Source organism: Emydura macquarii, unplaced genomic scaffold (genome assembly GCF_026122565.2).
Source record: "Emydura macquarii macquarii isolate MOO-44397 ecotype Brisbane River unplaced genomic scaffold, CSIRO-AGI_Emac_v2 contig_267, whole genome shotgun sequence".
Classification (NCBI taxonomy): domain Eukaryota; kingdom Metazoa; phylum Chordata; order Testudines; family Chelidae; genus Emydura; species Emydura macquarii.
The window spans coordinates 137,909-162,635 of NW_027130404.1; the positions used below are offsets into that span (position 1 = coordinate 137,909).

Here is a 24,727-nt window from a genome sequence, read left to right on the forward strand (position 1 = left end):
ATGGTTTTTGTTACCTTAAGTGTTATATAAAGTAACATTTTTGTAGTAAATAGAAAAAGTTAGAAAATGGATGACATTCCATCATTTTCTGTATTTAACTCAGGTTAAATTCAGAATCTATTTAATGTGGGCACATTAATCCAGTTATTGCCTATCTTTTCTTCTTACCCAGATTGAATTATTAAGTGAATGGTGTCCTGAAGTTATTGGAGAAGGGGATTAGAAGTCAGAATGGTGGATTCTATTCCTGATTCTGCCAATCGCTGCCTTGTGCCTCAGTTTCCCTAGCTATAAAATGGAAATAATACTTACCCAGCTTTGTACACTATTTTGAGATCATTTGATTAAAAGTACAGCACTAATTAAATGCAGATGGCTAATACTATGAGCATTGCCTTCTCCTCAACTGAGCAAAGCTCTTCACACTTCTCATCAATGGTTCTCATGGGTAAATTCCAGACCAGAGGTTTGTACCTACCTGAACTGGATTTTTGCTTTTTGTACATCTACACAGGCCTACAGGATAGTCTTTAGGTACAGCTATTCTTAATCTACAAGCTCTTTCTCAACCTGCAAGTTCTTTCTTAGGATGTGACCCTACAAAGATATAAGCATGTATGTATATTTAGGCACCAGAGTAGTCCCTAACTGATTTCAATGCAACTATTCATATGCCTAAAGTCATACACATGCTTAAGTCTTTGCAGGGTCAAGGCCATATTTATAAGCTTGTTGTGGTGGTGATCATGTTATCTTATGTATTTGTATAGTGCCTAGCACAATGGGGTGCGATCTTGATTGAGATTGCTGGGTACTAATGCAGTTTTTTATAAATACTAATAAAATAGTAGTAATAATACAAGTTCAGCCAGTAGGTGCCACTGTTATACAAAGGCATATAATCAGAATTCCAGGCCTAACCAGAACTCCTAGAATACTAAATTATTAAGAACTCACAAAAACTACAGGGGATGGAATGAAACTGTGTTAATATTGTGCTTTTTCTCCCTAATAGTGGAAGTCTATATGAAAATAATTTTGCTTATGTGAAATTTTAGCTGCAGCATTCTAACTTCATTTTCTAGATTATTTTCAGCACCTAAAACCACATCCAAAAATTTCAGGCTTTTCCCTAAGGTTCAGATACCTGTCTTGCTTGAAAGTGTAAGCTAGCAAGACATTCCACTAAGTGGCAGGGTGGCAATAGTTCTGTAACAGCTCTACAGCTGGAGAATGACATGGTGCGTATGCAGGATAGGACAGTAGTCCATAGTGCAGTGTATTTTGGCTCACATACTGCCGCTTACTGCCAATGACCCTTCTGCAAGTCTCTGCAGAGCAGGACAGGGCAAGCAAAGGGTGGCATAGGAAAGCCAGGTATGCTCTTCTAGGTTCCCATCCCTCCTAAACTCATGGAAAGAGGCTGCATTAATGTGTCGTACTTCCCATTCTGGGCTTAGAGCCATATTTAAGGGGCTGACAGGAGCCATGAAAAGTTGGTTGAGATGGGTGGTGTAATTTTCTGAATTGCTTTAATTTCTCTTTCTTTGGAAGAAAATGCTTGTGATGTTAAAACTGTTATCAAAATCTAGAACAATTACATTAAAAATGAAGGATAATAGGCTTTTGGGAAGATAATTAATTGCACAGTGTAAAAGAAAAAGGTATAGAGCACACACATTGTGCATGAATATTAAACTTTGAAAACACTGCATGAAATGAAGAAAATTAAACAAAGTTGCCCTCAGACTCAACTGCGTGACCAACTCCATTGAAGCTAGCGTGAACGGTGCATGCATATCTCAGGGTAAAAGCCTAGCCTACTATAGAAAATAATATACTATCTAATTCTGTTTATTAAAGTTATTTATAATGAAAAGTTATTAAAAGCAAAGTCTCTTCAGTCGTTTCCATTTGCCTGTGATGAACAGAAATTCAGAACAAGTTGTTTTACCTCTTCAGGATATCTGCTGAATCATCTAATTCCTCAAACTCCATGTGAAACACACTAGAAAATGAATCCTACGAATACAAAAAGGATTCTTATTGAATGGAAACTAGTAATCATAATCCTGATTAACAGTAACAATACTAATAAGGAGAAAGTCAGCTGCAATTATTTATACTGAGTCTGCCTTACGGCGAAAAGAGAGAAATATTTCATTGTATTTTACACCAGCACTGCCCCCTCCCCAATAGCAATTCTGGCCCAGAATAGGGAAATTTAGCATCCCTGTGTCACTGAAGTCCCTTGCATCTCCAGGGAACGTTCACTCAAAGTGAGAGCAGGCATGTTTACAAATAGCTCTGGAGCTAAATGTTAGCAAAGTTTCTATTTTAACATTCACCCAGCTCCATACTAAGAGTGTTTGTGATCAACCTCTCTGTCACATCACTTTGCTTGGATGTATAGAGTCCCAGGAGCATCAATGAGCCTTAAATGTAATGATAGATCTCCTTATGGCTTCTAATCACTGTCGTATCTGAGCATTTTGCAAACACCAATGAATTTATCCTCACATTCCTGTGAGGCAGGGAATTATCACTATCCCCATTGTATAAATGAAAAATGGAGGCAAAGAGGAATTGGGCCAGATCCTGGGTTTTGGCTAAACTACACAAAACATAAATCAGAGAGAGAGAGTGTGCGCACGTGGAAATGCGCACACAGGTCATGTTAATCTCTCTCTTACATTCCAGTGATGCTAGTACTGCTCTGCAGAGCAGTTTCTCCTGCACTTTATGTGAGGGATGCTCTAACATATGTTGGGATGCAATGGCCACAAAGGTCCCAAAGTGAAGCTAAAGTCTCATTTAGAGCAGGTTGTATAGGCCACATCACTTTTCCTCCAGCCACTCCACTTTTTCCTGCTAAACCAGCTGCAGAATGAGTGAGTGGTGTAACAGCCCGTGCCAACTCTCTATCAGGGAGAAGTATACTTACCTTGGGGGTAACTGTCCCTGGGATAGTCAGGTGACCCAAGGGACAGATTACACCAACCGGCAGTGCAAAATGGCTGTATCACACCACAGAATCTGACCCAGAGAGGGGTCGTGCCTCGAAAAACTGACATCCAAACTAAACAGATATCATACAAACAGAGGTGAGGAGGCACGAGAATGGGAGAAAAAAATGTTGCAGCGGATCAGTGATGGAAGGCTAGTAAAAGAAGTGTGGACAGAAGGAACCTGCTACTGTGAACAGAAGAGCACACTTGCCCTTTCCATCTTCCCTCTCCTTTACATGGAGGCCTGATTCTCCAGTTCCTTGCACTTGTGTGCAATTTATATTGTTCAAAGAGGGTGTAAAATGTTATCAAATCAGAATGGAGGAGGGAAGTGGAGAATCTGACCCAGAGGGCCTACAAAGAACAAGAGCACTACACCCTTTGAACCAGTGGCTCGCAACCTTTCCAGACTACTCTACCCCTTTCAGGAGTCTGACTTGTCTTACGTATCCCCAAGTTTTACCTCACTTAAAAACTACTTGCTAACAAAATGAGACATAAAAATACAAGTGTCACAGCACACTATTAGTGAAAAATTGCTTACTTTCTCATTTTTACCATATAATTATAAAATAAATCAATTGGAATATAAGTATTGTACTTACATTTCAGTGTATAATAGTTAGAGCAGTATAAACAAGTCATGGTCTATAAGAAATTTTAGTTTGTACTGACTTTGCTAGTGCTTTTTATGTAGCCAGTTGTAAAACTAGGCAAATATCTGGATGTGCTGGAAGACCTCTGCATAGCCCCAGAGGTACATGTACCCCTGGTTGAGAACCCCTGCTTTAAATGAAGTCACACTCGATACTCACAGTACTATCTTCATCCACTATGAAAATGGTGCACCTCTGCACCTGCATGAAGGAGATTATTGTTGCAGCTATCTTCTTCAAAATTACTTCCAAAGATTGTTGCTCTTCAAAAATCAAGCTAGCGAGATCAAGAAGCACCTGGACAAAAAGTGAAACCCTTTGAGAAAATTCTAATAGCTATGAGTTAAACTATAATTATATTTATTACTCTCTCGGATTTTTTTCACCCAGTCTGATAAATTAAAATGTATTCATATAACCAAAGTTAAGTTTTTGCAGGGCAACAGTCTATGTGGGATGTCATTAACGGCATCCATTGTGCACACCTTTGATGAGAGAGACAAAGAATGTAGCTAGCTGCCCAATGTATCCAGCTGGAAAGACAAAATGTTTTTAGGCTCTGACATTTCCATGGGGATAAGGACTTCAGCAAACAAAGAATAAAAATGCAAGATCAACAGCAGTAATTTGGCTTCCTATTAAAACAGTTCCTTCTTTTGTGCATATGGCCCTGAGCAATCTGCTTCTCTCAATATATCAAAATCTCAGGACCTATTTTAAATTTAGGGCAATATTTTATTGTCCTCAGAGAGGGTCAGTATGGTATGTACATGTGTATTTTTAATATTTGTCAGTACTGTGTGTGAATGGATTTAACTTGCACCATAGTGAAAACTACAGTTAAACTTTAAGTGATATAAAAATCATTTCCAAACATACATAGTTGTCATCTGATAAAATTTTAACATATCCTAATGAGTTCCTGCCCCCCTTTGAAACTTCACAAAGATATAATGTCCAATTGTAGCCTGGCAGGCTAAGGGGGCTGCTGCTGGGAGAATTCTCAACCAGCCAGATGCGGCCAGATTATGTTCCCCCTGCACCACTCAGGTGGCACAAAGGGTATGGAATCAGGTCTGAGAATCCAGCCTGACATGTTTATTGATCTGAAAACTAAAAGACAGCTTTGAAATTCTATGCTACTGGAACACTTTGGAACAGTTTCTGCCCATTTGCTTCTACAATCCTTTTTCATGTTGTGTGGATCTAGATACTTTCCTCAGTGATATAAATAACTCAAACATACAGGATGGCTGTAAGATGCACAATTAGAAACAAACAGAAAGAGATCTGCTCTGTTTCCCCACTGTTACTACAGATACAGTAAGCGATTGTTTGTAATGTAAGGGAGTCTAACAGGTTTAATGAACCCACTGATGTATCACTTTGTAAGGATATCTTTGGCAGAAATGCTTGAGCTCTATAAGCCTCACAGTCTGGAATACATTCAGTGAGACACCTTTTGATTTTATTCAGAATCTGGGATACTGATGGGGAAGGAACTTTATTTATGCCCTGCCCTCCATCAGGTGCACAGAGTCCAGGAATAACTCTCTAGATCAGGTAGTAAAGCAGCATGCTCCCAATTAAATTTAAGCATTAGTTAAAACCAAAAATCGAAATCTACTCAATAGTGCTACCAGCCCATTATGCATGACAGCTGATAGTAGGGTTTTAACAGAGATGCACAGGAAGCCTCACAAGGAGACAAATAAATAATTAAAATAAGCAAGGAACATCTACCACATGACAAAAGTCAAAAGCTGTAGATAACAGGCATTAACTATTACCTGTCCATCACAATTCCCACATCCCTGGAATAAACTTGTTGGTCATACCTGGTTACGCCTGTTTTCAAGCAGTGATGTCTCATACAGCTGAGCATTGTGAAGAACAATTCCACAAAATGCCAGATAAGCAGCAAAATCCTGAAAAAAGATAATTAACTCTCAAGAATTAATTAAGAGCATGTCTAAGAGCACCAATGTCTCTTTGTCATATCGCCAGTATCTTGCTAGAGGCAGAGTCCCAAACGAAATGAAGGTATAGACCTAAAATTATTTCACAGCAGATTAGAGTTGACAAATTATTATTTACACCCAAAAAGTTCTTGTCATTTTTCTGTTTCTAAACGTTTTATTTTCACATCCAAAACATCCCCTGGTTGTGCCTGAAGAACTAGGAGGTTTTTGTTATTTTCTCTTTCCAACTTTCAGCTTCAATATAAATATGTTTGTTTATATCTTTTAATAAAAGTCCATCAAATCAACCTGGTTAGGTGTAGTTTTGTGGTCAACCTGTAAATACACAGAAAGAAGAAACAGTACGTGCCTTATTATCTATGCAACTTATTCAGTAATCCCCCAGTTCTGTTTAAGCAGAATACTCCCAATTAAATTTAAGCTTTGGCAAAAACCAAAACAAATCCCTGAAATCTACTCAAAGATACACACACTGCAGGGTGTGTGTTTTGTTTTCACTTTGTGGTAGTAATTGGTATGTTGAAGGTTATTTTTGGCAATCGTGCATAAAATGTTTTCTTTGGTTGGTCTTGATCTCTTGTTGCGTCTCATCAGGAATCTCCCATCTTTTTTGGAAAAAAGTGATTGATCTTTGTGTTTTATCCTGATAAAACTGTATTGGAATAAGAATCAGTTTTGAGGAACCAACTCAACCCACATCAACCAAAATCTCACAATTAAAAACTGAACTCACAAAATGAGCATCTATTCTATAAGGAATTAAATATTTTTAAAAGTGGAAATCAAATCTTGCTTAAATAGCAAAGCCAAGAGCCATTTCTCTGCAGGAAAGGGATGAATTCTGATGTCCTGCAGATGTTCATTATGCATTCCATTGGAACAGGGAAGGAGTAAATTCTTACTTTGTTACTGCCAAGGCTTAAGTCAACTCCTTCAGCCTGACTTCAACCTTTCATGGTGCAACACAGTTTGTATGTGAAGTCTGAGAGCATTTTGAAAGTGGCTGCAATGTGAGAGTTCTGAATTTATGTGCTTTCTGCACTACCGATTATGTCAGACATGACTGTAATTTATCCAATGCTTTATTTTTTCTACAGCTAGTGTACACAGAAATTAAGTTATGTAGTAATTTTAAAAGCTGCTTGCAAAGCTTTAGTTTTAATGTTAAGCAGCTACTGAGTGCCCACTGAGACATTCCTTGAGATAAGATGACTTCATTTATTAGCTGTTAAGCCTACACCCCTTTGTAATACATTCAATAAAGCATGGAAACATTTTGAATCCTAATAGAAGAGAGAAACCAAACTGATCCAGAAATTAAATTGATTCACATTGACATTTCTGCAACATCTCAGAAAGAAAGAATTATAGTTTCATCACACGATTTTTTACTTATTCAAATATTAGTGCCGTTTGGATAACTTCAAGATTTCTAGCTGTCATAAAAGAAAACCACTGATACACACACGTATCCTCCCCTCCTCCCCACCCCCACACATCCCTTATACCTTTTCATCTTGCTCTGTAAATATCCCACCAATTCCAGATTTCTTATTTATAGCTTGAGCCACACCAACAACCTAATGCAATGAAAACAAACAACAATTAGGTAACCATGAGAAGTCTGCCTCTGCACTGTCTGCAATATTTACAGAAGATGACAAGCTCTGATTACAGGTACTTTTATATTCAACATTTGGCTAGTTAGAGAGTTAGATCCATGGTATTCATTTATTTTTACAAATGACTGGCTAGCTCCTTAGTATTGGATGTTGTCAACTAAAAAACAAAATCATACTGCTGTTTGAAGGTTTTTATCTACTATTGTCACTGACACCTAAGATTGCTATAAGAGAAAGAGTGTAGATATTTGTTCCCATATTTTCCAGTTTCTTTCTTTTGTGCACTTGATGACATTTTCCACACACAGTCATTCAGCTTCCCCTGTTGTTTGTACGGGTCCTTCACACAAGAGAATGAGACCTTCTTTTTGTTCTGTGTTTGTACAGCACCTAGCACAATGGGGTCCTGGTCCATGCCTGGGGCTCATCTGCGCTACACCAACACAAATGCTCATTATAAATAATAAAAACATTGTTTTAAAATAAGAAGATGTGATTGCCACAAAAATTAGCCGTAGGATGCAGAGGCAGGTGCAGTACTCAAAAGCTACTTTTTAAAATCACTTTTGAGGCTAGCTAACGATCATGTTGATGTAACTGTTTGAATTGTACTAGACGAGGCCCCAGTTCGACAAGATACTTAAGCACCTGCATACCTTAAGTATGTGAGTAGTCCCAGTGACTTCAGTGTGATTGCTCAGGTGCTTAAAGATAGGCACATGTTGTAGTACCTTGCTGAAGCATGGCCCTAGTCCCTATGGGGCAAATCCTTCCCCTCTTCCTCTGCAGCCATGGAAGGGAATCAATGCAGATCTATTACTAGAAGTTGGGATGTTGGCGGCAAGGAGCCTGTATACGGGGTCTGCACTCCCTGTGCTCAGTGAGGACCCCTTACAGGTCAGCACGCAAGGTGTTTGTTGGGATAAGACAGGGACAGATCTCAGGAAGAGGAGGTGAGTAGATCTGTGATTACACAGAACCAAGCTATTCCCAGGGAGTAGCAACAGCTACAGACACTTTTGCAACCATAAGCCTGTAGTAGAGGCCATGGAGCAACTCTGCTATTTTTGTAAGGTGGAGGATTCTTTCCCTTCAGTTCTGACAGAACTCCCTGCACACAGCCTGCTTCCTGGAGGCGTGGACAGAATCCAGGACTGTGTTATTAGAATCGGAATGTATTTTCTCCCAAATTTGAACACAAATAATTTGTGGATATTTTCTTGTTGCTGATAAACAATGATCAACAGAGATTATAAACATAATAAACATAATATTCTTACCAGATTCACATTTATTCTTCAAACTAAGGAATTTTTTTAAAAGTTAGGCTTTTCCTAAAAAACATATTAACATGTTAACATTGACACCAGAATCCATGCTTGAAACATCTGTAACTTCCTTTAAATCAAAGAGAAGTATGCATTTATTTCCAATTTTTATAAAAGCTTGTTTAACTTCAAGTTACTTTAAATTCCTAACTGAATCTTTTTTGTATCCAAAACACTTCTGGTGAACTTTTGATTTCAAGTTTCTTGACATAACTCTGTATTGTGAGATTAAACTTTACTTCTTAGAATACAGAATATAATCCTCCAGATAAGGTCAATTAAGATCTGAATTTATCATCTTTTGGATACTACTGCAGAAAAGAAATTCAGCCAGAAAAGTAACCTTTTGATGCAGCATGCTGATTTAGATAAAAAGTGCAGAATGAGATTGAAAGAGCAACATGTTTGCTCAAAATATGGTGGAAATTTCCTTGCTAAGTAAGGTTTCAATTCAACAAGCTGCAGAGTGCCTCCTGCGGGTGCTGAATGGTCTCAGTTCTCCCCCTGCGGGCCCTGAGCACCTACTGGGGCATGTTCAGACATACTTTGACTAACAGAATTCTGTAAACAGCACTAAAACTGAAGAAAATTAAATTGATTTCTAAATGCTAATGCATGTTTATCTATTAATACAGGTGGCCTGTGCAGACTGCATGATGTATTTCTCACAGTATGGGTCAATACAGGAACATCCCACTTGTACACACTACCTCAAAGGGAGGGTAAAACACAAGGAACAGTAGTTTAGTTTTGCAGTCACCTGCTCTTTGTGATACTTGTTGGATTAGATCCATAATCCAGCACAGCTCTGCTGTGAGCCTGAGGCTGGCAAGTGTGAAGGGATGACAGTTCCAAGTCCTATGCCAGCGTAATTCTCAGAGAGAAGCTAAACTGGGTTTGTGGCTGCTTTGAACCCAACAGACCTGTGCAAAGCAGACACTGAAGGGGCCAGGATCTGATCTATTATTTCTTATCATGTCCAGGAGTTTGAGAGCCTAATTTTCCAATGTAGCTGCACTTACAGGATAACAAAATCCCATATTTAATCATGCAGATATCTTACACATGCAACTGACATATAAAGGCTCAAATTTCTGTTTCGCCTTGGGGCAGGAACCCCTCTCCCCCTCCCACATACACACATACTGTCAAACAAAGGAAGGGGATTCAAAAGGCTGGGAGAGGGAAAATTCAAAACTGTGCATTCAAAAATTTCGGAGTTAATTCCATTTACCACTAAATCACTTAGCCGTGGTCTACACTTACCTGGCAATTCAGCAGCAGTCAACAGAAATTACACAAGTTACACAGAGTAGCTTGCATAACTCCCATAGACGGCTGTGCTTACCTTCTATGCAGCGTCTTCACTGCACTGCGTCATTTGAGGGGGTGGTTTACCAGCGTCGACTTCTGGATCGATTGAGCGGGTCTTCATTGACCGCTCAATCGATCCAGATAGGTTGATCTGACAGTGGCAACTTTGCCGCCATCAGTGTAGACATACCCTTAATGGATTAGTAGCCAAAGGAAACTCAGATACAACCCCCACCTTCAAGTTTAGCAATTCACTTTGCGTTTTAATCGTCTGGCCCAGTCCCACCATCTATCACCATCCTGGATTTTATAATGGTTCCCCCTCTGGTTTTATTGGCTTCCCTTTACTTGCTCCCCACTCAGTGTATCCTCTGATCATATAAAGCTATTTCTCCACAGCTGCACCAAGCCACATGTGGGTCCTGTAAACCCTCCTAGCATCCAAAAATCCATCTGGCCAGCAACTGGCTAAACAGCTCACACAGGGGAGGGTGGAAAGGAGACCATTGCTGAGTACTGACTCCAGGTCTCTACTGCAGGATGCGATTCTGATGCCAGGGCAGAAATGAAATTGCAGGGTTGCTCAGTCCTCATCTTGTGACCAATTTAAAGCCCTGCCTTTTACACATGGACATGGACATGGACATCCTTGGAAACTGGGGTCTATGACAGAAGCCAACAAAAACAAAGGATTTTAAATACAGACTTTCACTGGACTAAATGTGAGGATAGAAAACATTCGTCCAAGGAAATCATTCACTTGGACAGTATTTATCTGGGCTCCCATTGCAATTATTGCAGCTCTCTGTGTGCTGACAAAGATTGTTCCATCCCACAAACTAGCTTAGCTTCTTCCTGAACCAACAGTTATCATCATGTTTATGAGTTAGTGATCTTTTGCCACATGAATGATGACAGTGTCATAAGTTTAACTTTGAATCCTCTGCACGACCATGATGTGCAGCAACCAGAACCCAGACGAGACTGACCTTGCCTGGCCAACAGGGAAAGGCTACTTGCCTGATCAGGCTTGGTTAGTGTAGCCTTGTATGCTTAGCATATGTATTACATTTGGTAATTGTTAATAAATAGAGGGTAAGGATATTACTGTGTATTGCTCTTTCACTGGTAAAAGGTCCTGCAAACCTGCAGAAGAATACATCCAGAGCCCTATGAACTGGAGTAAGGGTAGGTGCCTTTCACCCGGAGCCCTACGGACTGCAAAAGGGTGGGGGGAGCCTAAACTAACAGGGTTATACATGGAGCCCTAAGGACTGGGAAAAGATGGGATGCCCTAGTGTGTGCGGGTAACACTGAAGGAGCAAAGGCAAACAGGCTGATTTTAGTGGGGTTTCTCCTGATTAGCCCTGTAAGTGAGAAGAGAATGAAGCCCAAAGGTTGTTATAATTAATGATTCTGCCATTTCATTTTTTAAAAGTCCTTTGACTCATATTATATTTACTGCTATTACAAATCATACAAATATAGATCTACAGGTCTTTCCTACATCCTTTTACCCTCCCCATGTTTTACATGCCACTGTAATCAATTACTCAGTCTCTCTCATAGAGCACCTATTAGACAGATAAGATTGGAGTCTCAGTTCTTAGCTGGTGTAAGTTGGCATAGATCCACTGCCTTCAGAGCAGGTATGCCAATAGAAACTAACCCAGAATTGTGATCTAAAAGGGCTGTCAAAAGTAAAATTTGCTCTGGCTTTGGCTACACAAGAAAATGTATAGCTGTAAATTACTACTGATAAAGCTCCACCAGTGACAGCAAATTTAACAAGAGTGGAAGCTGAAAAGCAGGATAGGATCCAGGCACTTTGTCACTGTGTCATCTAATCCTATTCATCAGGGTGACCAGCTAGCAAGTTTGAAAAATCGAGAGGGGGAGTGGGGGGTAGAGGGTAATAGGTGCCTATACAAGAAAAAGTACCAAATTTAGGGACTGTCCCTATAAAATCGGGACATCTGGTCACCCTACTATTCAGAGACATGGTAAAAGCAGCTGCGTCATGTGCCCTATCTTTCCATCATTACTATCTGCAGTGGAGCAGTACTGGTGGCAAATTAGGGTTATGGAATTCACCAGTGTAGAAGGAGCCCATGTTATTTGGCATGAGAATCTGCAAAGTTACATAATAAGAAGCACTGAAATTTATTCAGAACTATGTTTTTAATTCAGTTCAGAATTTTGGGCTCATTTGCAAAAAGTCATGGCCATGCGCCAGAAAAATGGCATTTTTTTTATGATCCTAGCTGAATAAAGTCCAGTGAATGGTTAAAACAATGGTATTTTCTATCCTGCTTTTAAGTACAGACCACATCAAAAGAACTTTGCTGTACACATGTATGAAGAGTTACAACTTTAATGAATAACAGTTAAATGCAACTGTTAAGCCAGTACTTAAGGAGGATAGAAAAACAGTTTGTCTCTTAATGGGAAAGAAGACAATTTACAGTCTCTCACATGAGCCTTCCCAAAATATCAGTGTCACAAATCAGGTCATTGTTTCTCAAGATGGACCACTGCCAGCTCTAGGCTCAAAAAGATCCATTTCAAATAAAGACTTTATTGTAATGTCCATTCCATGAGGCTCAATTCTCCATACAGCAAGACTCCCCTTGATTTTAATGGGGACAGGACTGTGCATATGATTTATACACTATGAACGATGTCTCTTATCCTATGAGCATTCACACTGCTGTACTGAGGTACAGCTTTCCTTAAATACTGCAGCAGCCTCTGAACAGTAAGTCAATTGTTTAGCCCCCTCACATGCTCTTGCAATAACCTACAGGCGCACAGGCTGATGGCTCAGGTTTTTATTCAACCCCTGGCCTTCTTGTATTTTTATTAGCTTTGAACTACAAGGAGCTAAGACAATTTTAATAAGCTCATAAGCAGGCATCTGAAAGATGAGCACTTTTATCCTGAGTAAACACCTTCCTTCTATGAAAGGAAAGCTTGTGGTGCTTAAAGAGCCATGAGGAAACAGTAAAAGGACTGTGTTAGCATATACTAAACAGACCATTGAGTCTCTCTTCATTAGCACTGCAGGTTTCTCTTTCACAGAGAGAAGGATGCATACCAAATGAACTTGCTTGATTTTTAGATCCCTGGAAAGCCCTTCAATAATAGGTGTTTAACAGAAGAAAAAGGAATAATGATGGTAAAAATTCTAAGTGGATGACAAACTTTAGCAATTTTTGGTTCAGTGACACTAAACTTTTAAATATGTTTTAAAGGCATTTGCCATTTCTTCATGTAAGATAGATATTGTGTCCTCATTTACATTCTGTAATGGTCCTCCCTCAGGATTTGGTACAGAAGTGTGGTCTAGTGGTCAAGCAAGGGGGTTGTGGGGTGGGAAGCCCAGGCCCTCCCACTGCACTATGCTCTGACCCAGGGCCTTTTGGGGCTACGAATGGTCTGGCAAGCAACAGAGGCTGCTTAAGGCTGCCCTCCCTGGGCCCCTTCCTCTCATCAACCTCTCCTCTACCCCCCATCAGCTAAGTCCAGGGCTTTCCTCTGTTGGGTTAGTCCAAATTAAATAAAGTAAGAGGGATTAGCACTGTCCAGGGTACACAGGCAGGGAAGAGGGGCAGGTACTTCCTCACTTTGAATATTTCTGGGATGGGTCCTCCCTTCCTTCTGGGAAGGCCTTTTTGGGGCAGCTGTGTCAGAGACCTTCCTGCTGCACTGTGCTGCTGGACTGAAACTGTGGACTGCAGGTCTGCCTTTGCTCTCTTCCAGCTCTGCTACCCAAATGAGTGGTTTTTTCCCTTTCTCCTTTAATTCCTCCATCAGATGAAGCATTGCTGGAGGTGTGGCAGGGTGGGTCTGGCTGAGCCCAAAATAATCTCTTAACCCCTTATTGTCCAGTGTAGAGTTTGTACACCCCATCATATCTTGTACACCCCAAGACTATTTAGAAGGATTGGACATACACAAGTCCATGGGGCCAGATGCAATGCACCCGAGGGTGCTGAGGGAGTTGGCTGAGGTGATTTCAGAGCCTTTGGCTATTATCTTTGAAAGCTCGTGGCAACAGGGGGAGGTCCCTGAGGACTGGAAAAAAGCAAATATAGTGCCCATCTTCAAAAAAGGGAGGAAAGAGGATCCAGGGAACTACAGACCGGTCAGCCTCACCTCAATCCCTGGAAAAATCATGGAGCAGGTCCTTAAGGAATCCATTTTAAGGCACTTGGAAGAGAGGAAGGTGATCAGGAACAGTCAACACGGATTCACCAAGGGAAAGTCATGCCTGACCAACCTGATTGCTTTCTATGATGAGGTGACTGGCTCTGTGGATGTAGGGAAGGCGGTGGATGTGATATACCTTGACTTTAGCAAAGCTTTTGATACTGTCTCGCACAGTATTCTTATCAGCAAGTTAAAGAAGTATGGGTTGGATGAATGGACTATAAAATGGATAGAGAACTGGCTAGAGCATAGGGCTCAACGTGTAGTGATCAATGGCTCCATGTCTAGCTGGCAACCGGTCACAAGTGGAGTTCCCCAGGGGTCTGTCCTGGGGCCGGTTTTGTTCAACATCTTTATTAATGATCTGGAGGATGGGGTAGATTGCACCCTCAGCAAGTTTGCGGACGACACTAAGCTGGGGGGATTGGTAGATACCCTGGAGGGTAGGGATAGGATACAGAGGGACCTAAACAAACTGGAGGATTGGGCCAAAAGAAATCTAATGAGGTTCAACAAGGACAAGTGCAGAGTCCTCCACTTAGGAAGGAAGAATCCCATGCACAGCTATAGACTGGGGACCGACGAGCTGGGCAGCAGCTCTGCAGAAAAGGACCTGGGGGTAACGGTGGATAAAAAGCTGGATATGAGTCAGCAGTGTGCCCTGGTTGTCAAGAAGGCTAATGGAATATTGGGCTGCATTAGGAGGGGCATTGCCAGCAGGTCACGGGAAGTGATTATTCCCCTCTATTCGGCATTGGTGAGGCCGCATTTAGAATACTGTGTCCAGTTTTGGGCCCCCCACTACAAAAAAGATGTGGACAATTTGGAGAGAGTGCAGCGGAGGGCAACCAAAATGATTAGGGGGCTGGAGCACAGGACTTATGAGGAGAGGCTGAGGGAACTGGGCTTGTTTAGTCTGCAAAAGAGAAGAGTGAGGGGGATTTGATAGCAGCTTTTAACTACCTGAAAGGGGGTTCCAGGGAGGATGGGGCTAGGCTGTTCTCGGTGGTGGCAGATGACAGAACAAGGAGCAACGGTCTCAAGTTGCAGGGGGAGGTCTAGGTTGGACATTAGGAAAAAGTTTTTTACTAGGAGGGTGGTGAAGCATTGGAATGGGTTACCTAGGGAGGTGGTGGAATCTCCATCCTTACAGGTTTTTAAGCTGAGGCTTGACAAAGCCCTGGTTGGGATGATATAGCTGAGGTTAATCCTGCTTTGAGCAGGGGGTTGGACTAGATGACCTCCTGAGGTCCCTTCCAACTCTATGATTCTATGATATCCCACCAAACCATATTGATTTCTGAGACAATTTGGCCAGTGAGAAAAAAAAAATCAGATGGATAAGCTACTTAGTCAAACTATAGGAAATGCGCCTACAGCCAGGCAATTAGGAAGAGACCTATAAAACTCAAGATGAACTGTTCCAGTCTCTGTAGTAATTATGTAATTAAGACAAATGTGCTTCACATGACAGCACACAGGTCATGAAGATTATAGGATCTGTATTTTAGAGAGATCTAAGCATACTATAAAACCAAACAAAAACACAAAAAAAAACACGCTCAAAAAAAATTTCTTGCAAGCGATGAAAATAGGCCAGATCTTCTGCTGGTGTAAATTGGGTTAGCACCACTGACTTCAATGGAGCTAGGGTAATTTACAGCTGATGAAAATCTGGCCCCAAAGTGATTGCAACAATGCTGCTGGATATATTGCTAAAAGATCTGCTCTAGGAATTGTTTTGGGAAGTTCTATGACCTGTGTTATACAGGAGGACGGACTAGATGATCAGAATGGTCCCTTCCAGCCTCAGAATCTGTGAACACAAAAATGTGGGAAGCCTGCCTGAATTACAGATATATTGGAAGAGTGGAATCCATAATGCATCTAGAAAAAAATCTACATATTCGGACTCTATAGAATTCCTCTTCTGCTCTCTGTAAGCCCTGAAGGATGCTGCACACACTAACAATCTCACAGACTCAAGCACTTTTTAGCTGTTGAAGACACTGTGTTGGTTTAAACAAGTCAGCAACTAGAAGAAAACATGTTTTATTAAACAATGTCTTGTTGCTTAGGCCCAATACATTACCTGCCTTAATTCTTTAATATACAGGTGGTGTGAATGGTGTTGAAAGCTGAATAGTTTAGCAACAGAAGCCAAGTTAGCTATTTTTCATTTTCCTGTTACTTTCGTGATGTGCTCACAAAAACATCCCAGCTACTTCTTGTACTCCCAAAGCACTGGTAGTGAGGGAGATAGGCTTTTAGAAAGAGCGGTGATGAGGGATAACAGGCAGAAGTGGACATAGAGGGATTTAGCACTGGAAGCTCCGAGACCCAGGGAGGGTTAAGGACTGAAATAACTGGCAATTTATGACAGTCACTCGAGGATTGCCAATGAGCTGCAATACTGGGTGCTGGTCATTCTCTTTTTCAGCCCCAGCACAGCCCTTATGCTCTGGCAGTGAGAGAGGAAAGCACAGGGCTGCATATGCCAACCTTATGCAGCTCCTATAGAAGGGGAATTGTCCCCCAGGCTGTTGCAAACCCTTCACACATCACTAGAGCACAGTGTAGGAGGTAGGGCCGGACAGAGGTGAAGAGAGAGATCAGAGGCTACCTGTTTTGTAGTGGCTATCCTGTTCATGGAAGACAACCGAACCCCACAAACAAATACAACTTCACAAGTGGCAGAAATTCAATTAGGTCCCTCTTCACCAGTTCCAGAAGGGAGACCAAGAAATAAATGGGCAAGAACCACCCTCCAAGCCCATTTCATCTCACCCAAGCATAACAGGCAGTATGGGGAAGCTTCTATTGTTGCTACTTGTTCAGTAGACATAGGGCTTTTGGCTCCCGGATTGTCAGTTATCCCCTTTCATAAGACCTGATTCAATTTATAAAGGAGGTGGCAGGGGGAGGAGAGAGAGAGAATGAATGAGAATTTCTTTAATTGTCTGATATTGCCACTATAGTCACTATTGGTTTGAAATGGACAGCTGACTCATCCCTAGCAGGGACAGTGCTCCACCTCAGGATTCCATGGAACACAGCAGGTATTTCTGCAGTGGTAATAGCTGTGTTATGATTATTATTTTATCTGGATTGCTTCTTGCAGCATTTTTGTACATTCAACTCTCAGGTCTAATTCTGTAAAAACTGCTACAAAGGGAGCTATTGCCCTTTTTCACTATCATTTCCTTTTCATGAACTTTAAAAACTTTCTTTTGCTTCCTGAGAATATTTAATGATTCAATAAAGTCAGCACCAAAAAAGATGATTCACTAAACCAAAGAATGGTAAAACTATCTAATTTAAAAAGAAGGGGCCCAATCCATATGAAATTAGGGCATGTGTGATTTTAGGTTTATTCTGCTTGTTTACCTCTGCAGAGGCTGAGCTTGATTCATGGCCACAAAAGCATGCAGTCCTGCTCAGATATTTATTTACAAAGACTCTAGCTTTTAATTAAGAACACTTTCGTTTCTAATCCTCTTCACCATAATGTGTGTTAGCTAATTGTTGGCATGTCAAGAAGTACAGGTGCTCATTACTGCACTGGGCGGCACAGAATGGGAAGGACGTGAACATCCCGCAGTGCTAAAGGAACAGGTCCAAGACTATTTAGAAAGATTGGACATACACAAGTCCATGGGACTGGATGCAATGCACCCGAGGGTGCTGAGAGAGTTGGCTGATGTGATTTCAGAGCCATTGACTATTATCTTTGAAAGCTCGTGGCAATTGGGGGAGGTCCCTGATGACTGGAATAAAGCAAATATAGTGTCCATCTTCAAAAAAGGGAGGAAAGAGGATCCGGGGAACTACAGACCGGTCAGCCTCACTTCAATCCCTGGAAAAACCATGGAGCAGGTCCTCAAGGAATCCATTTTAAGGCACTTGGAAGAGAGGAAGGTGATCAGAAACAGTCAACACGGATTCACCAAGGGAAAGTCATGCCTGACCAACCTGATTGCTTTCTGTGAAGAAGTAACTGGCTTTGTGGATGTGGGGCAAGCAGTGGACGTGATATACCTTGACTTTAGCAAAGCTTTGGATACAGTCTCTCACAGTATTCTTATCAGCAAGTTAAAGAAATATGGGTTAGATGAATGGACTATAAAATGGATAGAGAACTGGCTAGAGCATAAGGCTCAATGAGTAGTGATCAATGGCTCCATGTCTAGCTGGCAGCCAGTCATAAGTGGAGTGCCCCAGGGGTCAGTCCTGGGGACGGTTTTGTTCATCATCTTCATTAATGATCTGGAAGATGGGGTAGATTGCACCCTCAGCAAGTTTGTGGATGACACTAAGCTGGGGGGATTGGTAGATACCCTGGAAGGTAGGGATAGGATACAGAAGGACCTAAACAAACTGGAGGATTGGGCCAAAAGAAATCTAATGAGGTTCAACAAAGAAAAGTGCAGAGTCCTCCACTTAGGAAGGAAGAATCCCATGCACAGCTATAGATTGGGGACTGATGAGCTAGGCAGCAGTTCTGCAGAAAAGGACCTGGGGGTAACAGTGGATAAAAAGCTGGATATGAGTCAGCAGTGTGCCCTGGTTGCCAAGAAGCCTAATAGCATATTGGGCTGCATTAATAGGAGCATTGCCAGCAGATCACGGGAAGAGATTATTCCCCTCTATTCGGCATTGGTGAGGCCACATTTGGAGTATTGTGTCCAGTTTTGGTCCCCCCACTACAACAACGATGTGGAGAATTTGGAGAGAGTCCAGTGGATGTGGAGAATTTGGAGAGAGTCCAGTGGAGGGCAACAAAAATGATTAGGGGGCTGGAGCACAAGACTTATGAGGAGAGGCTGAGGGAACTAGGCTTGTTTAGTCTGCAGAAGAGAAGAATGAAAGGGGATTTGATAGCAGCCTTTAACTACGTGACAGGGGATTCCAGGGAGGATGGAACTAGGCTGTTCTCAGTGGTGGCAGATGACAGAACAAGGAGCAATGGTCTCAAGTTGCAGTGGGGTAGGTCTAGGTTGGACATTAGGCAAATGTTTTCCACTAAGAGGGTGGTGAAGCACTGGAATGGGTTACCTAGGGAGGTGGTGGAATCTCCATCTTTGGAGGTTTTTAAACTGCGGCTTGACAAAGCCCTGGCTGGGATTATTTAGCTGAGGTTAGTCCTGCTTTGAGCAGGGGGTTAGACTAGATGACCACCGGAGGTCCCTTCCAACTCTATGATTATATGATTAGGCAATGTCAACATCAGGGCATTAAGCATAAGTCAACTATGTTTACATTGTAGGAGGGAGATAAGAACTACCTTCCCAGGCTGATTGTCACTAATGCCCTTGGCTAAGCCTTACAAAATAAAGGTCAGCAAGACACACACAACAAAGCTGTTATAAATACCATAGCGCCTATATTTGTTGTGAAGCACTGCCCAGTGACAGAAGACTAGGAAAAAACAAAAACGAAATTAAAACAAACCAAACAATTTTACTGATCTTTGACAGCATGAAACATCTACCTAGCAGGAAGTTGAATCTCACATACTTCTGCTCAGTGCTTGGGATTCGTGCCTCAGTTAATTCAACTCAAAGCTTCCATATGGGAAAATCCTATATAAATTTATATATAAATTTAATAAGGGTGAAACCAAAATACGATTTTATAGAAATTGCTCTGGACACTGCATAGACGTTAATGAAGAATTATCTCCTTTCTTAACAACTATGAATTTAACTGAGATTTCTATCAGTGCTTGAGAATTCCACAAATTGCAATTCCATAGAAAAAAATTCATTTACTATGCCATTGTACAGGATGTTTCTGTAAGGACTAGATTTATAATGGTCATATACCAGTCTGGAGAATTAGATGGAGAAGTGCTCAGAAGTGGAGATGATGATTTACATCAACTGCTGTAGTCCATTTTCAGATCTATGAATCCAGCCAAAACCAAACTCAATTGCAACCCACTTACTTTAGCATAAAGATGCCAGAAGACAAATCACTGACAGTCCTGTGTTTCTCAGGCATCCATGGGTCATTTTAGATGACCAAAGCTGTAACTCAAGGATGGAAAATAATCTTCTGAGACTCAGTCTATGCAGTCAGTACCGATTAAGGTTCTGAGCTGCCACCATCCCAGGGCTTCTGCTCTCTTGCTTATAAATCACAAACTCTCCAGCTACAAGATATTTGTTTGCCTGTCCATTGCAGTTAGCTTATGAGAAGTGATACTTCGCATCTACAATACATGTGGTGCCTTTGATATCTTCATATAAAAGCACTTCCCAAATATTAATACATTTAAAAACTTATAACACCCCCCTGAAGTTAAATACCCATTTTACAGCTGAGGGTCAAAAAGGAGACGTGACTTGGTCCAACGTCACATATGAAATGTGTGGTTATCCCATACTCCTTTCCTAGGACAGAACACTGAGAATCTGATTCTGCCACCCTTACTCCTGTTGAGTAGTACCTTATTCCCACTGAACTAAATGGGGCTACTTGCAAGAATGATACTACTTAATGATTGCTCAGCATCAGCCCTCAATCTAACAAAGCACTTAAACATATGCTGAACTTCATGCACGTGAGTAGTCTTATTGTCTTCAAAGTTAAGCATGTATTTAAATTATTTGCTGTATCATGGCTGATCTGAAACAGCACATGTACAGAGCTGTGTAACATGTGTAGCTTCTATCCTGCAGTGAAGAATACTTTTGATGTATTGCAGTGCATATCACTGAACTGGTAATAATCAAAGTCTATAGCTACAGTTGTGGCCAACAGATAAATAAATATAAACAAAAACAAGAAATAACTGTGGTAAGTGTATAGTAACAGTTGGCTAAAACCAACTTTTCACTGGTGGTCATTGTACCATTGATTATAAAAATTCAGTAATTTTTAGAGTTTTGTTGCGTGTTTTCTCTTACATTTCATAGTTTATAAAACCAGCCATACTGACTAAGAGGATATCATGTTATGAAGTTATCTATTGTCATTAGAAAATTGACAGAAGAAAAAACCCAGAAGGAACCAAATGGATTTGCATTCACTGTATGACAGTTTTAAACACAGAGTTTGAAATGGATTAACTCATGGCCAGTTTGTTTGTTTTTCCCTTTGTAGAGAAAGAGTCAGGTTTCTCATCTTTCCTCCTTCGTGATGTTTTTTGAAATAGTTATAAACATCAGATAGCATATTCTGGAATGCCAAAGCAAACTATGTGGCAATGTTTGTTGCGTAGGATGGGACAGTCTCCATTTAGTTACCAGAGATTGCGTAGCAGTGGCCTGCAGATATAAGAACTTGCTTCAAACTCCCTCAAGTCCTACTCAAAGCTTGGTCGGCTTGCTTCTCTAATTCTTCATGGGGAAAATAGGAGCTTGTCACAAGCAGAGCTAGCAGTCCCGTTGCTCTGAGCCTGAAGAGTATATACAGCAGTGTTCTCCAATTCTGGGCCTGATGTGCCTAGTTTCTACTGGGTCTGGCGGCTAAAATTAATAAGGTCTGGTCTACACTTACCGGCAAATTCAGCAGCAGTAGATGGGAGATATACAAGCTATGTAGAGTAGCTTGCGTATCTTACGTCGACTTCCTAAAGTCTGCTCTGCATGCCATCTCCTCTATGCTGCGCCAATGGGAAATGCGTTCCCATCAAGGCAGTGTTACTCTTTTTCCAGGGGTGGATTTATTAAGTCAATTTCTGGATCGATCGAGCAGGTCTTCACTTCCACTCAATCGATTCGGATAAATCGATCTGACGGCAGTGAATTTGCCACCATCAGTGTAGACATACCCTAAGTAGTAAAGCAGCTTTATAAAAGTTTACTTTTTGTTATTAATATCTATTTCCATTCTGTGTGTGTGTCTACGAAGTACTGAGGGGGGTCTCGCTCTTGCATATTGGTGCTTTTTGTTGGTAAGACCACTACAGATTCCTTGGTCCTTCTCAATGGGATCTGCTTCTTGAAGAGCTTACTCCTCATCTTGTGTTATTTTTAAGTGGCTCCTTAGCTGAGGTTCCACATGGAAATTCGGACAAATATGAGCCTACTTTTCACCTCTACAGGAAAAATCTTCATTCCCCAACCGGCCCAGAGGTTTGACATTCAACCATGATATTTCTGTAGTTCAAGCACTGACTCTCGCTTTAAAAATAGCAATAATATAAAACAAACAAACAAATGTACCATATCTATTTTCCAGAGGACAAGTTTCAAGGTAGAAAAGACCTACTCTTCTTTCTAAGAATTTGTTTTCAGATGTCTCAGACGCAGAAAAGTCCACTTCTGTGTTACATATGCGGACTGGGACCAGACACATTCTGGACTAAAGCAGCTTCCTTTCTTGAGCTGCGAGATACAATATTATTACGAAGGTTTGGTCTGTTTTTTGTTTTTTTAAGTTGGGGCACAAAGGAACTCGAGTGGTTTCTTTTTTGTGGGGGGAGGGTTTGCTTTTAATAGAAAAAGCAGCTGAAAGCAGATGGTAATTTAGGGGTTGAGATTCACTGAATTAAACCTCATTCCAGAAATGTGTCAGCAGAGCATTACAGTGAGGGTGATGAGAAACTTCTGGTAAGAGACTTTAAAATAACAAAAAAATCCCCAAGAGAAATTCCATAGTTTAAAACCTACAGTTTACAGCATACAGGAGTGAGTAACACATCATCATTCCCCCCACCTTAGCCTTTGCCAATGTTTAATGTCCATTTGTTTTCCAATTTCATAATAAAGAGGCATCTGCTTTACTTCATCTAGTTGCACTTAGAAAGGAAAACCTAGCTAAAAGTTTTTAATCAGGATCTGCAAATAGCCAGTTACAGGTTCATTCAGCCCAATAAGTCAGTGCTGGTGTATATGAGCAGAGAATACTTGTATAGTACTTACTTCCTTCTCATGCATGACCAGAGTAAGGAGCAAGCACTCATGTGTTGTGGCCAGCTGAATTGTGTAATGAATTTATGATTCCAAGTTCTTTGTTTATAGCATTCTTGTATTTTTCCAATGCACATAAAGGAAGAACGTGACCTGGACAAAACATAGACCCTCCATCTTGCATCAATCATACATCCAGCACCAATCTCTCAGTCACATGTCACTGCACGCAGCGTTCCCACTTGCTCACTGGGTGGCTCGTGGCCAGTTGTAGCTGCTGCCAACTAAGACAGGGAGGCACTTTGAAGTGGGAGCAATGTCTGACTGAGAGAACAGTATCATGGGCACGATCGATGTGAGGTGCTGGGTTGTAAATTTGAAACACTTTCCTTACAAGGCCTGGAGCAGTGGAAAAAACACTTTGAAACAGAAGTCAGATATAGGAGAGGCAAGAGAGCAATCCTACATTTAAATCATTGGATCAGCTAGGACCATTAGACCCAAATGAATGAGATAAATCAAGGTAAAATGAAAACTAGAGTTAAGTGGGGGACAGATCAGTGTCTTACACCACAACAGAACCAGGAGAGTGGTAGGGTTAGAAAAAATGGTATCTTCAAATCAGTTTTTGCAATTGTGAACTGTTTAACACACACACTGTGAACTCTGCTGAAGAAGGAAGAATTAGCCGACAGCAAATCCCAGTATGAGGTTGAATCTTGATGCTGGAAGGAATTAAGTTCTCTGTTACTGGCAATACATAAAACACAATGAGCATGATTTTCTGCTCATTTACACTAATTTTACACCAGCATAATTGCGCTGGCTTCATTGGAGTCACTCCTGAATTACAATAGTGCGAGAAGACAACCAGGCTCACTCTACTCAGATGCCTGATGGTGACTTTCCTCAGCATAATGTCACTCCTCACCTAATTTCTCATTTTCCTCTTGATAAGATTTTAACTGTTGCCACCCAATAGAGGTTTAATTTGTCTATGCTTTGAAGTCCATGACAAAACTCCCTTGACTCTAGTTGTAGCAGTATCAGACCTTAAAGGAGTACTGTGGTGAGAAATGACACAGGACTGGAGGGGAAAGCTGTGCAGAGAACCTGAGGACCTGATTCTGATCACATGCATTCTAGTGTAAATCAATTTTGGGTAATATGAATTGTGGGTGCTCAGCTTCTCTAAATTTAGTTTTCTTTTATTTAGTTATCTAAAATGTGGATACAGGTGCCTAACTTCAGGCACATCATTTTGAAAATGTTGCCCTAAATTATGAAAGGGAGCCCCCACTCGATATCTTAAACTTACAAGGTGTTCAGTAGAATGTTATGGTCACCATTTTACAGTGGCAAAGACTAAACAGTGTTGTTTAAAGAGAAGATTTACTTTGGCTTTTCACGCTGCATATAAAACAACATTTGAGGAGTCTTTAATTCAGAAGAGAGGGAAAAGGAGGATCATCTTTCATTCTAAATAAGATAATCACAGGTTTCTGCAGGAAAAAGTCCCTTATTACAATGGAGAGGACAATCTCACCTAATAGGGGACTGTATCATAGCAGATTAGGGTTGGAAGGGACCTTAGGAGACCATCTAGTCCAGCCACCTGCTCAAAGCAGGACCAGTCCCAACTAAATCATCCCAGCCAGGGCTTTGTCAAGCTGCAACTTAAAAACCTCTAAGGATTAAGATTCCATCACCTGCCTATTTAACCCATTCCAGTGCTTCACCACCCTTC

At 41.0% G+C, this 24,727-nt stretch overlaps 1 protein-coding gene across 4 annotated transcripts in view; it reads right to left on the minus strand.

Moving 5' to 3' along the window:
* PDE5A (phosphodiesterase 5A) overlaps window positions 1-24,727 on the minus strand; it is a 108,123-nt gene that overhangs the window by 63,470 nt on the left and 19,926 nt on the right. For all 4 annotated transcript variants that reach the window (XR_010919885.1, XM_067549363.1, XM_067549354.1 and 1 more), the window contains exons 4-7: window positions 7,155-7,226; window positions 5,503-5,592; window positions 3,824-3,961; window positions 1,955-2,022 (exon numbers count right to left, since the gene is read on the minus strand). Coding sequence is in view for 3 of the 4 variants with exons in the window: in XM_067549363.1 (XP_067405464.1) it covers window positions 1,955-2,022; window positions 3,824-3,961; window positions 5,503-5,592; window positions 7,155-7,226 (368 nt within the window). In the remaining variant the exon portion in view is untranslated. The remainder of the gene's footprint in view (window positions 1-1,954; window positions 2,023-3,823; window positions 3,962-5,502; window positions 5,593-7,154; window positions 7,227-24,727) is intronic.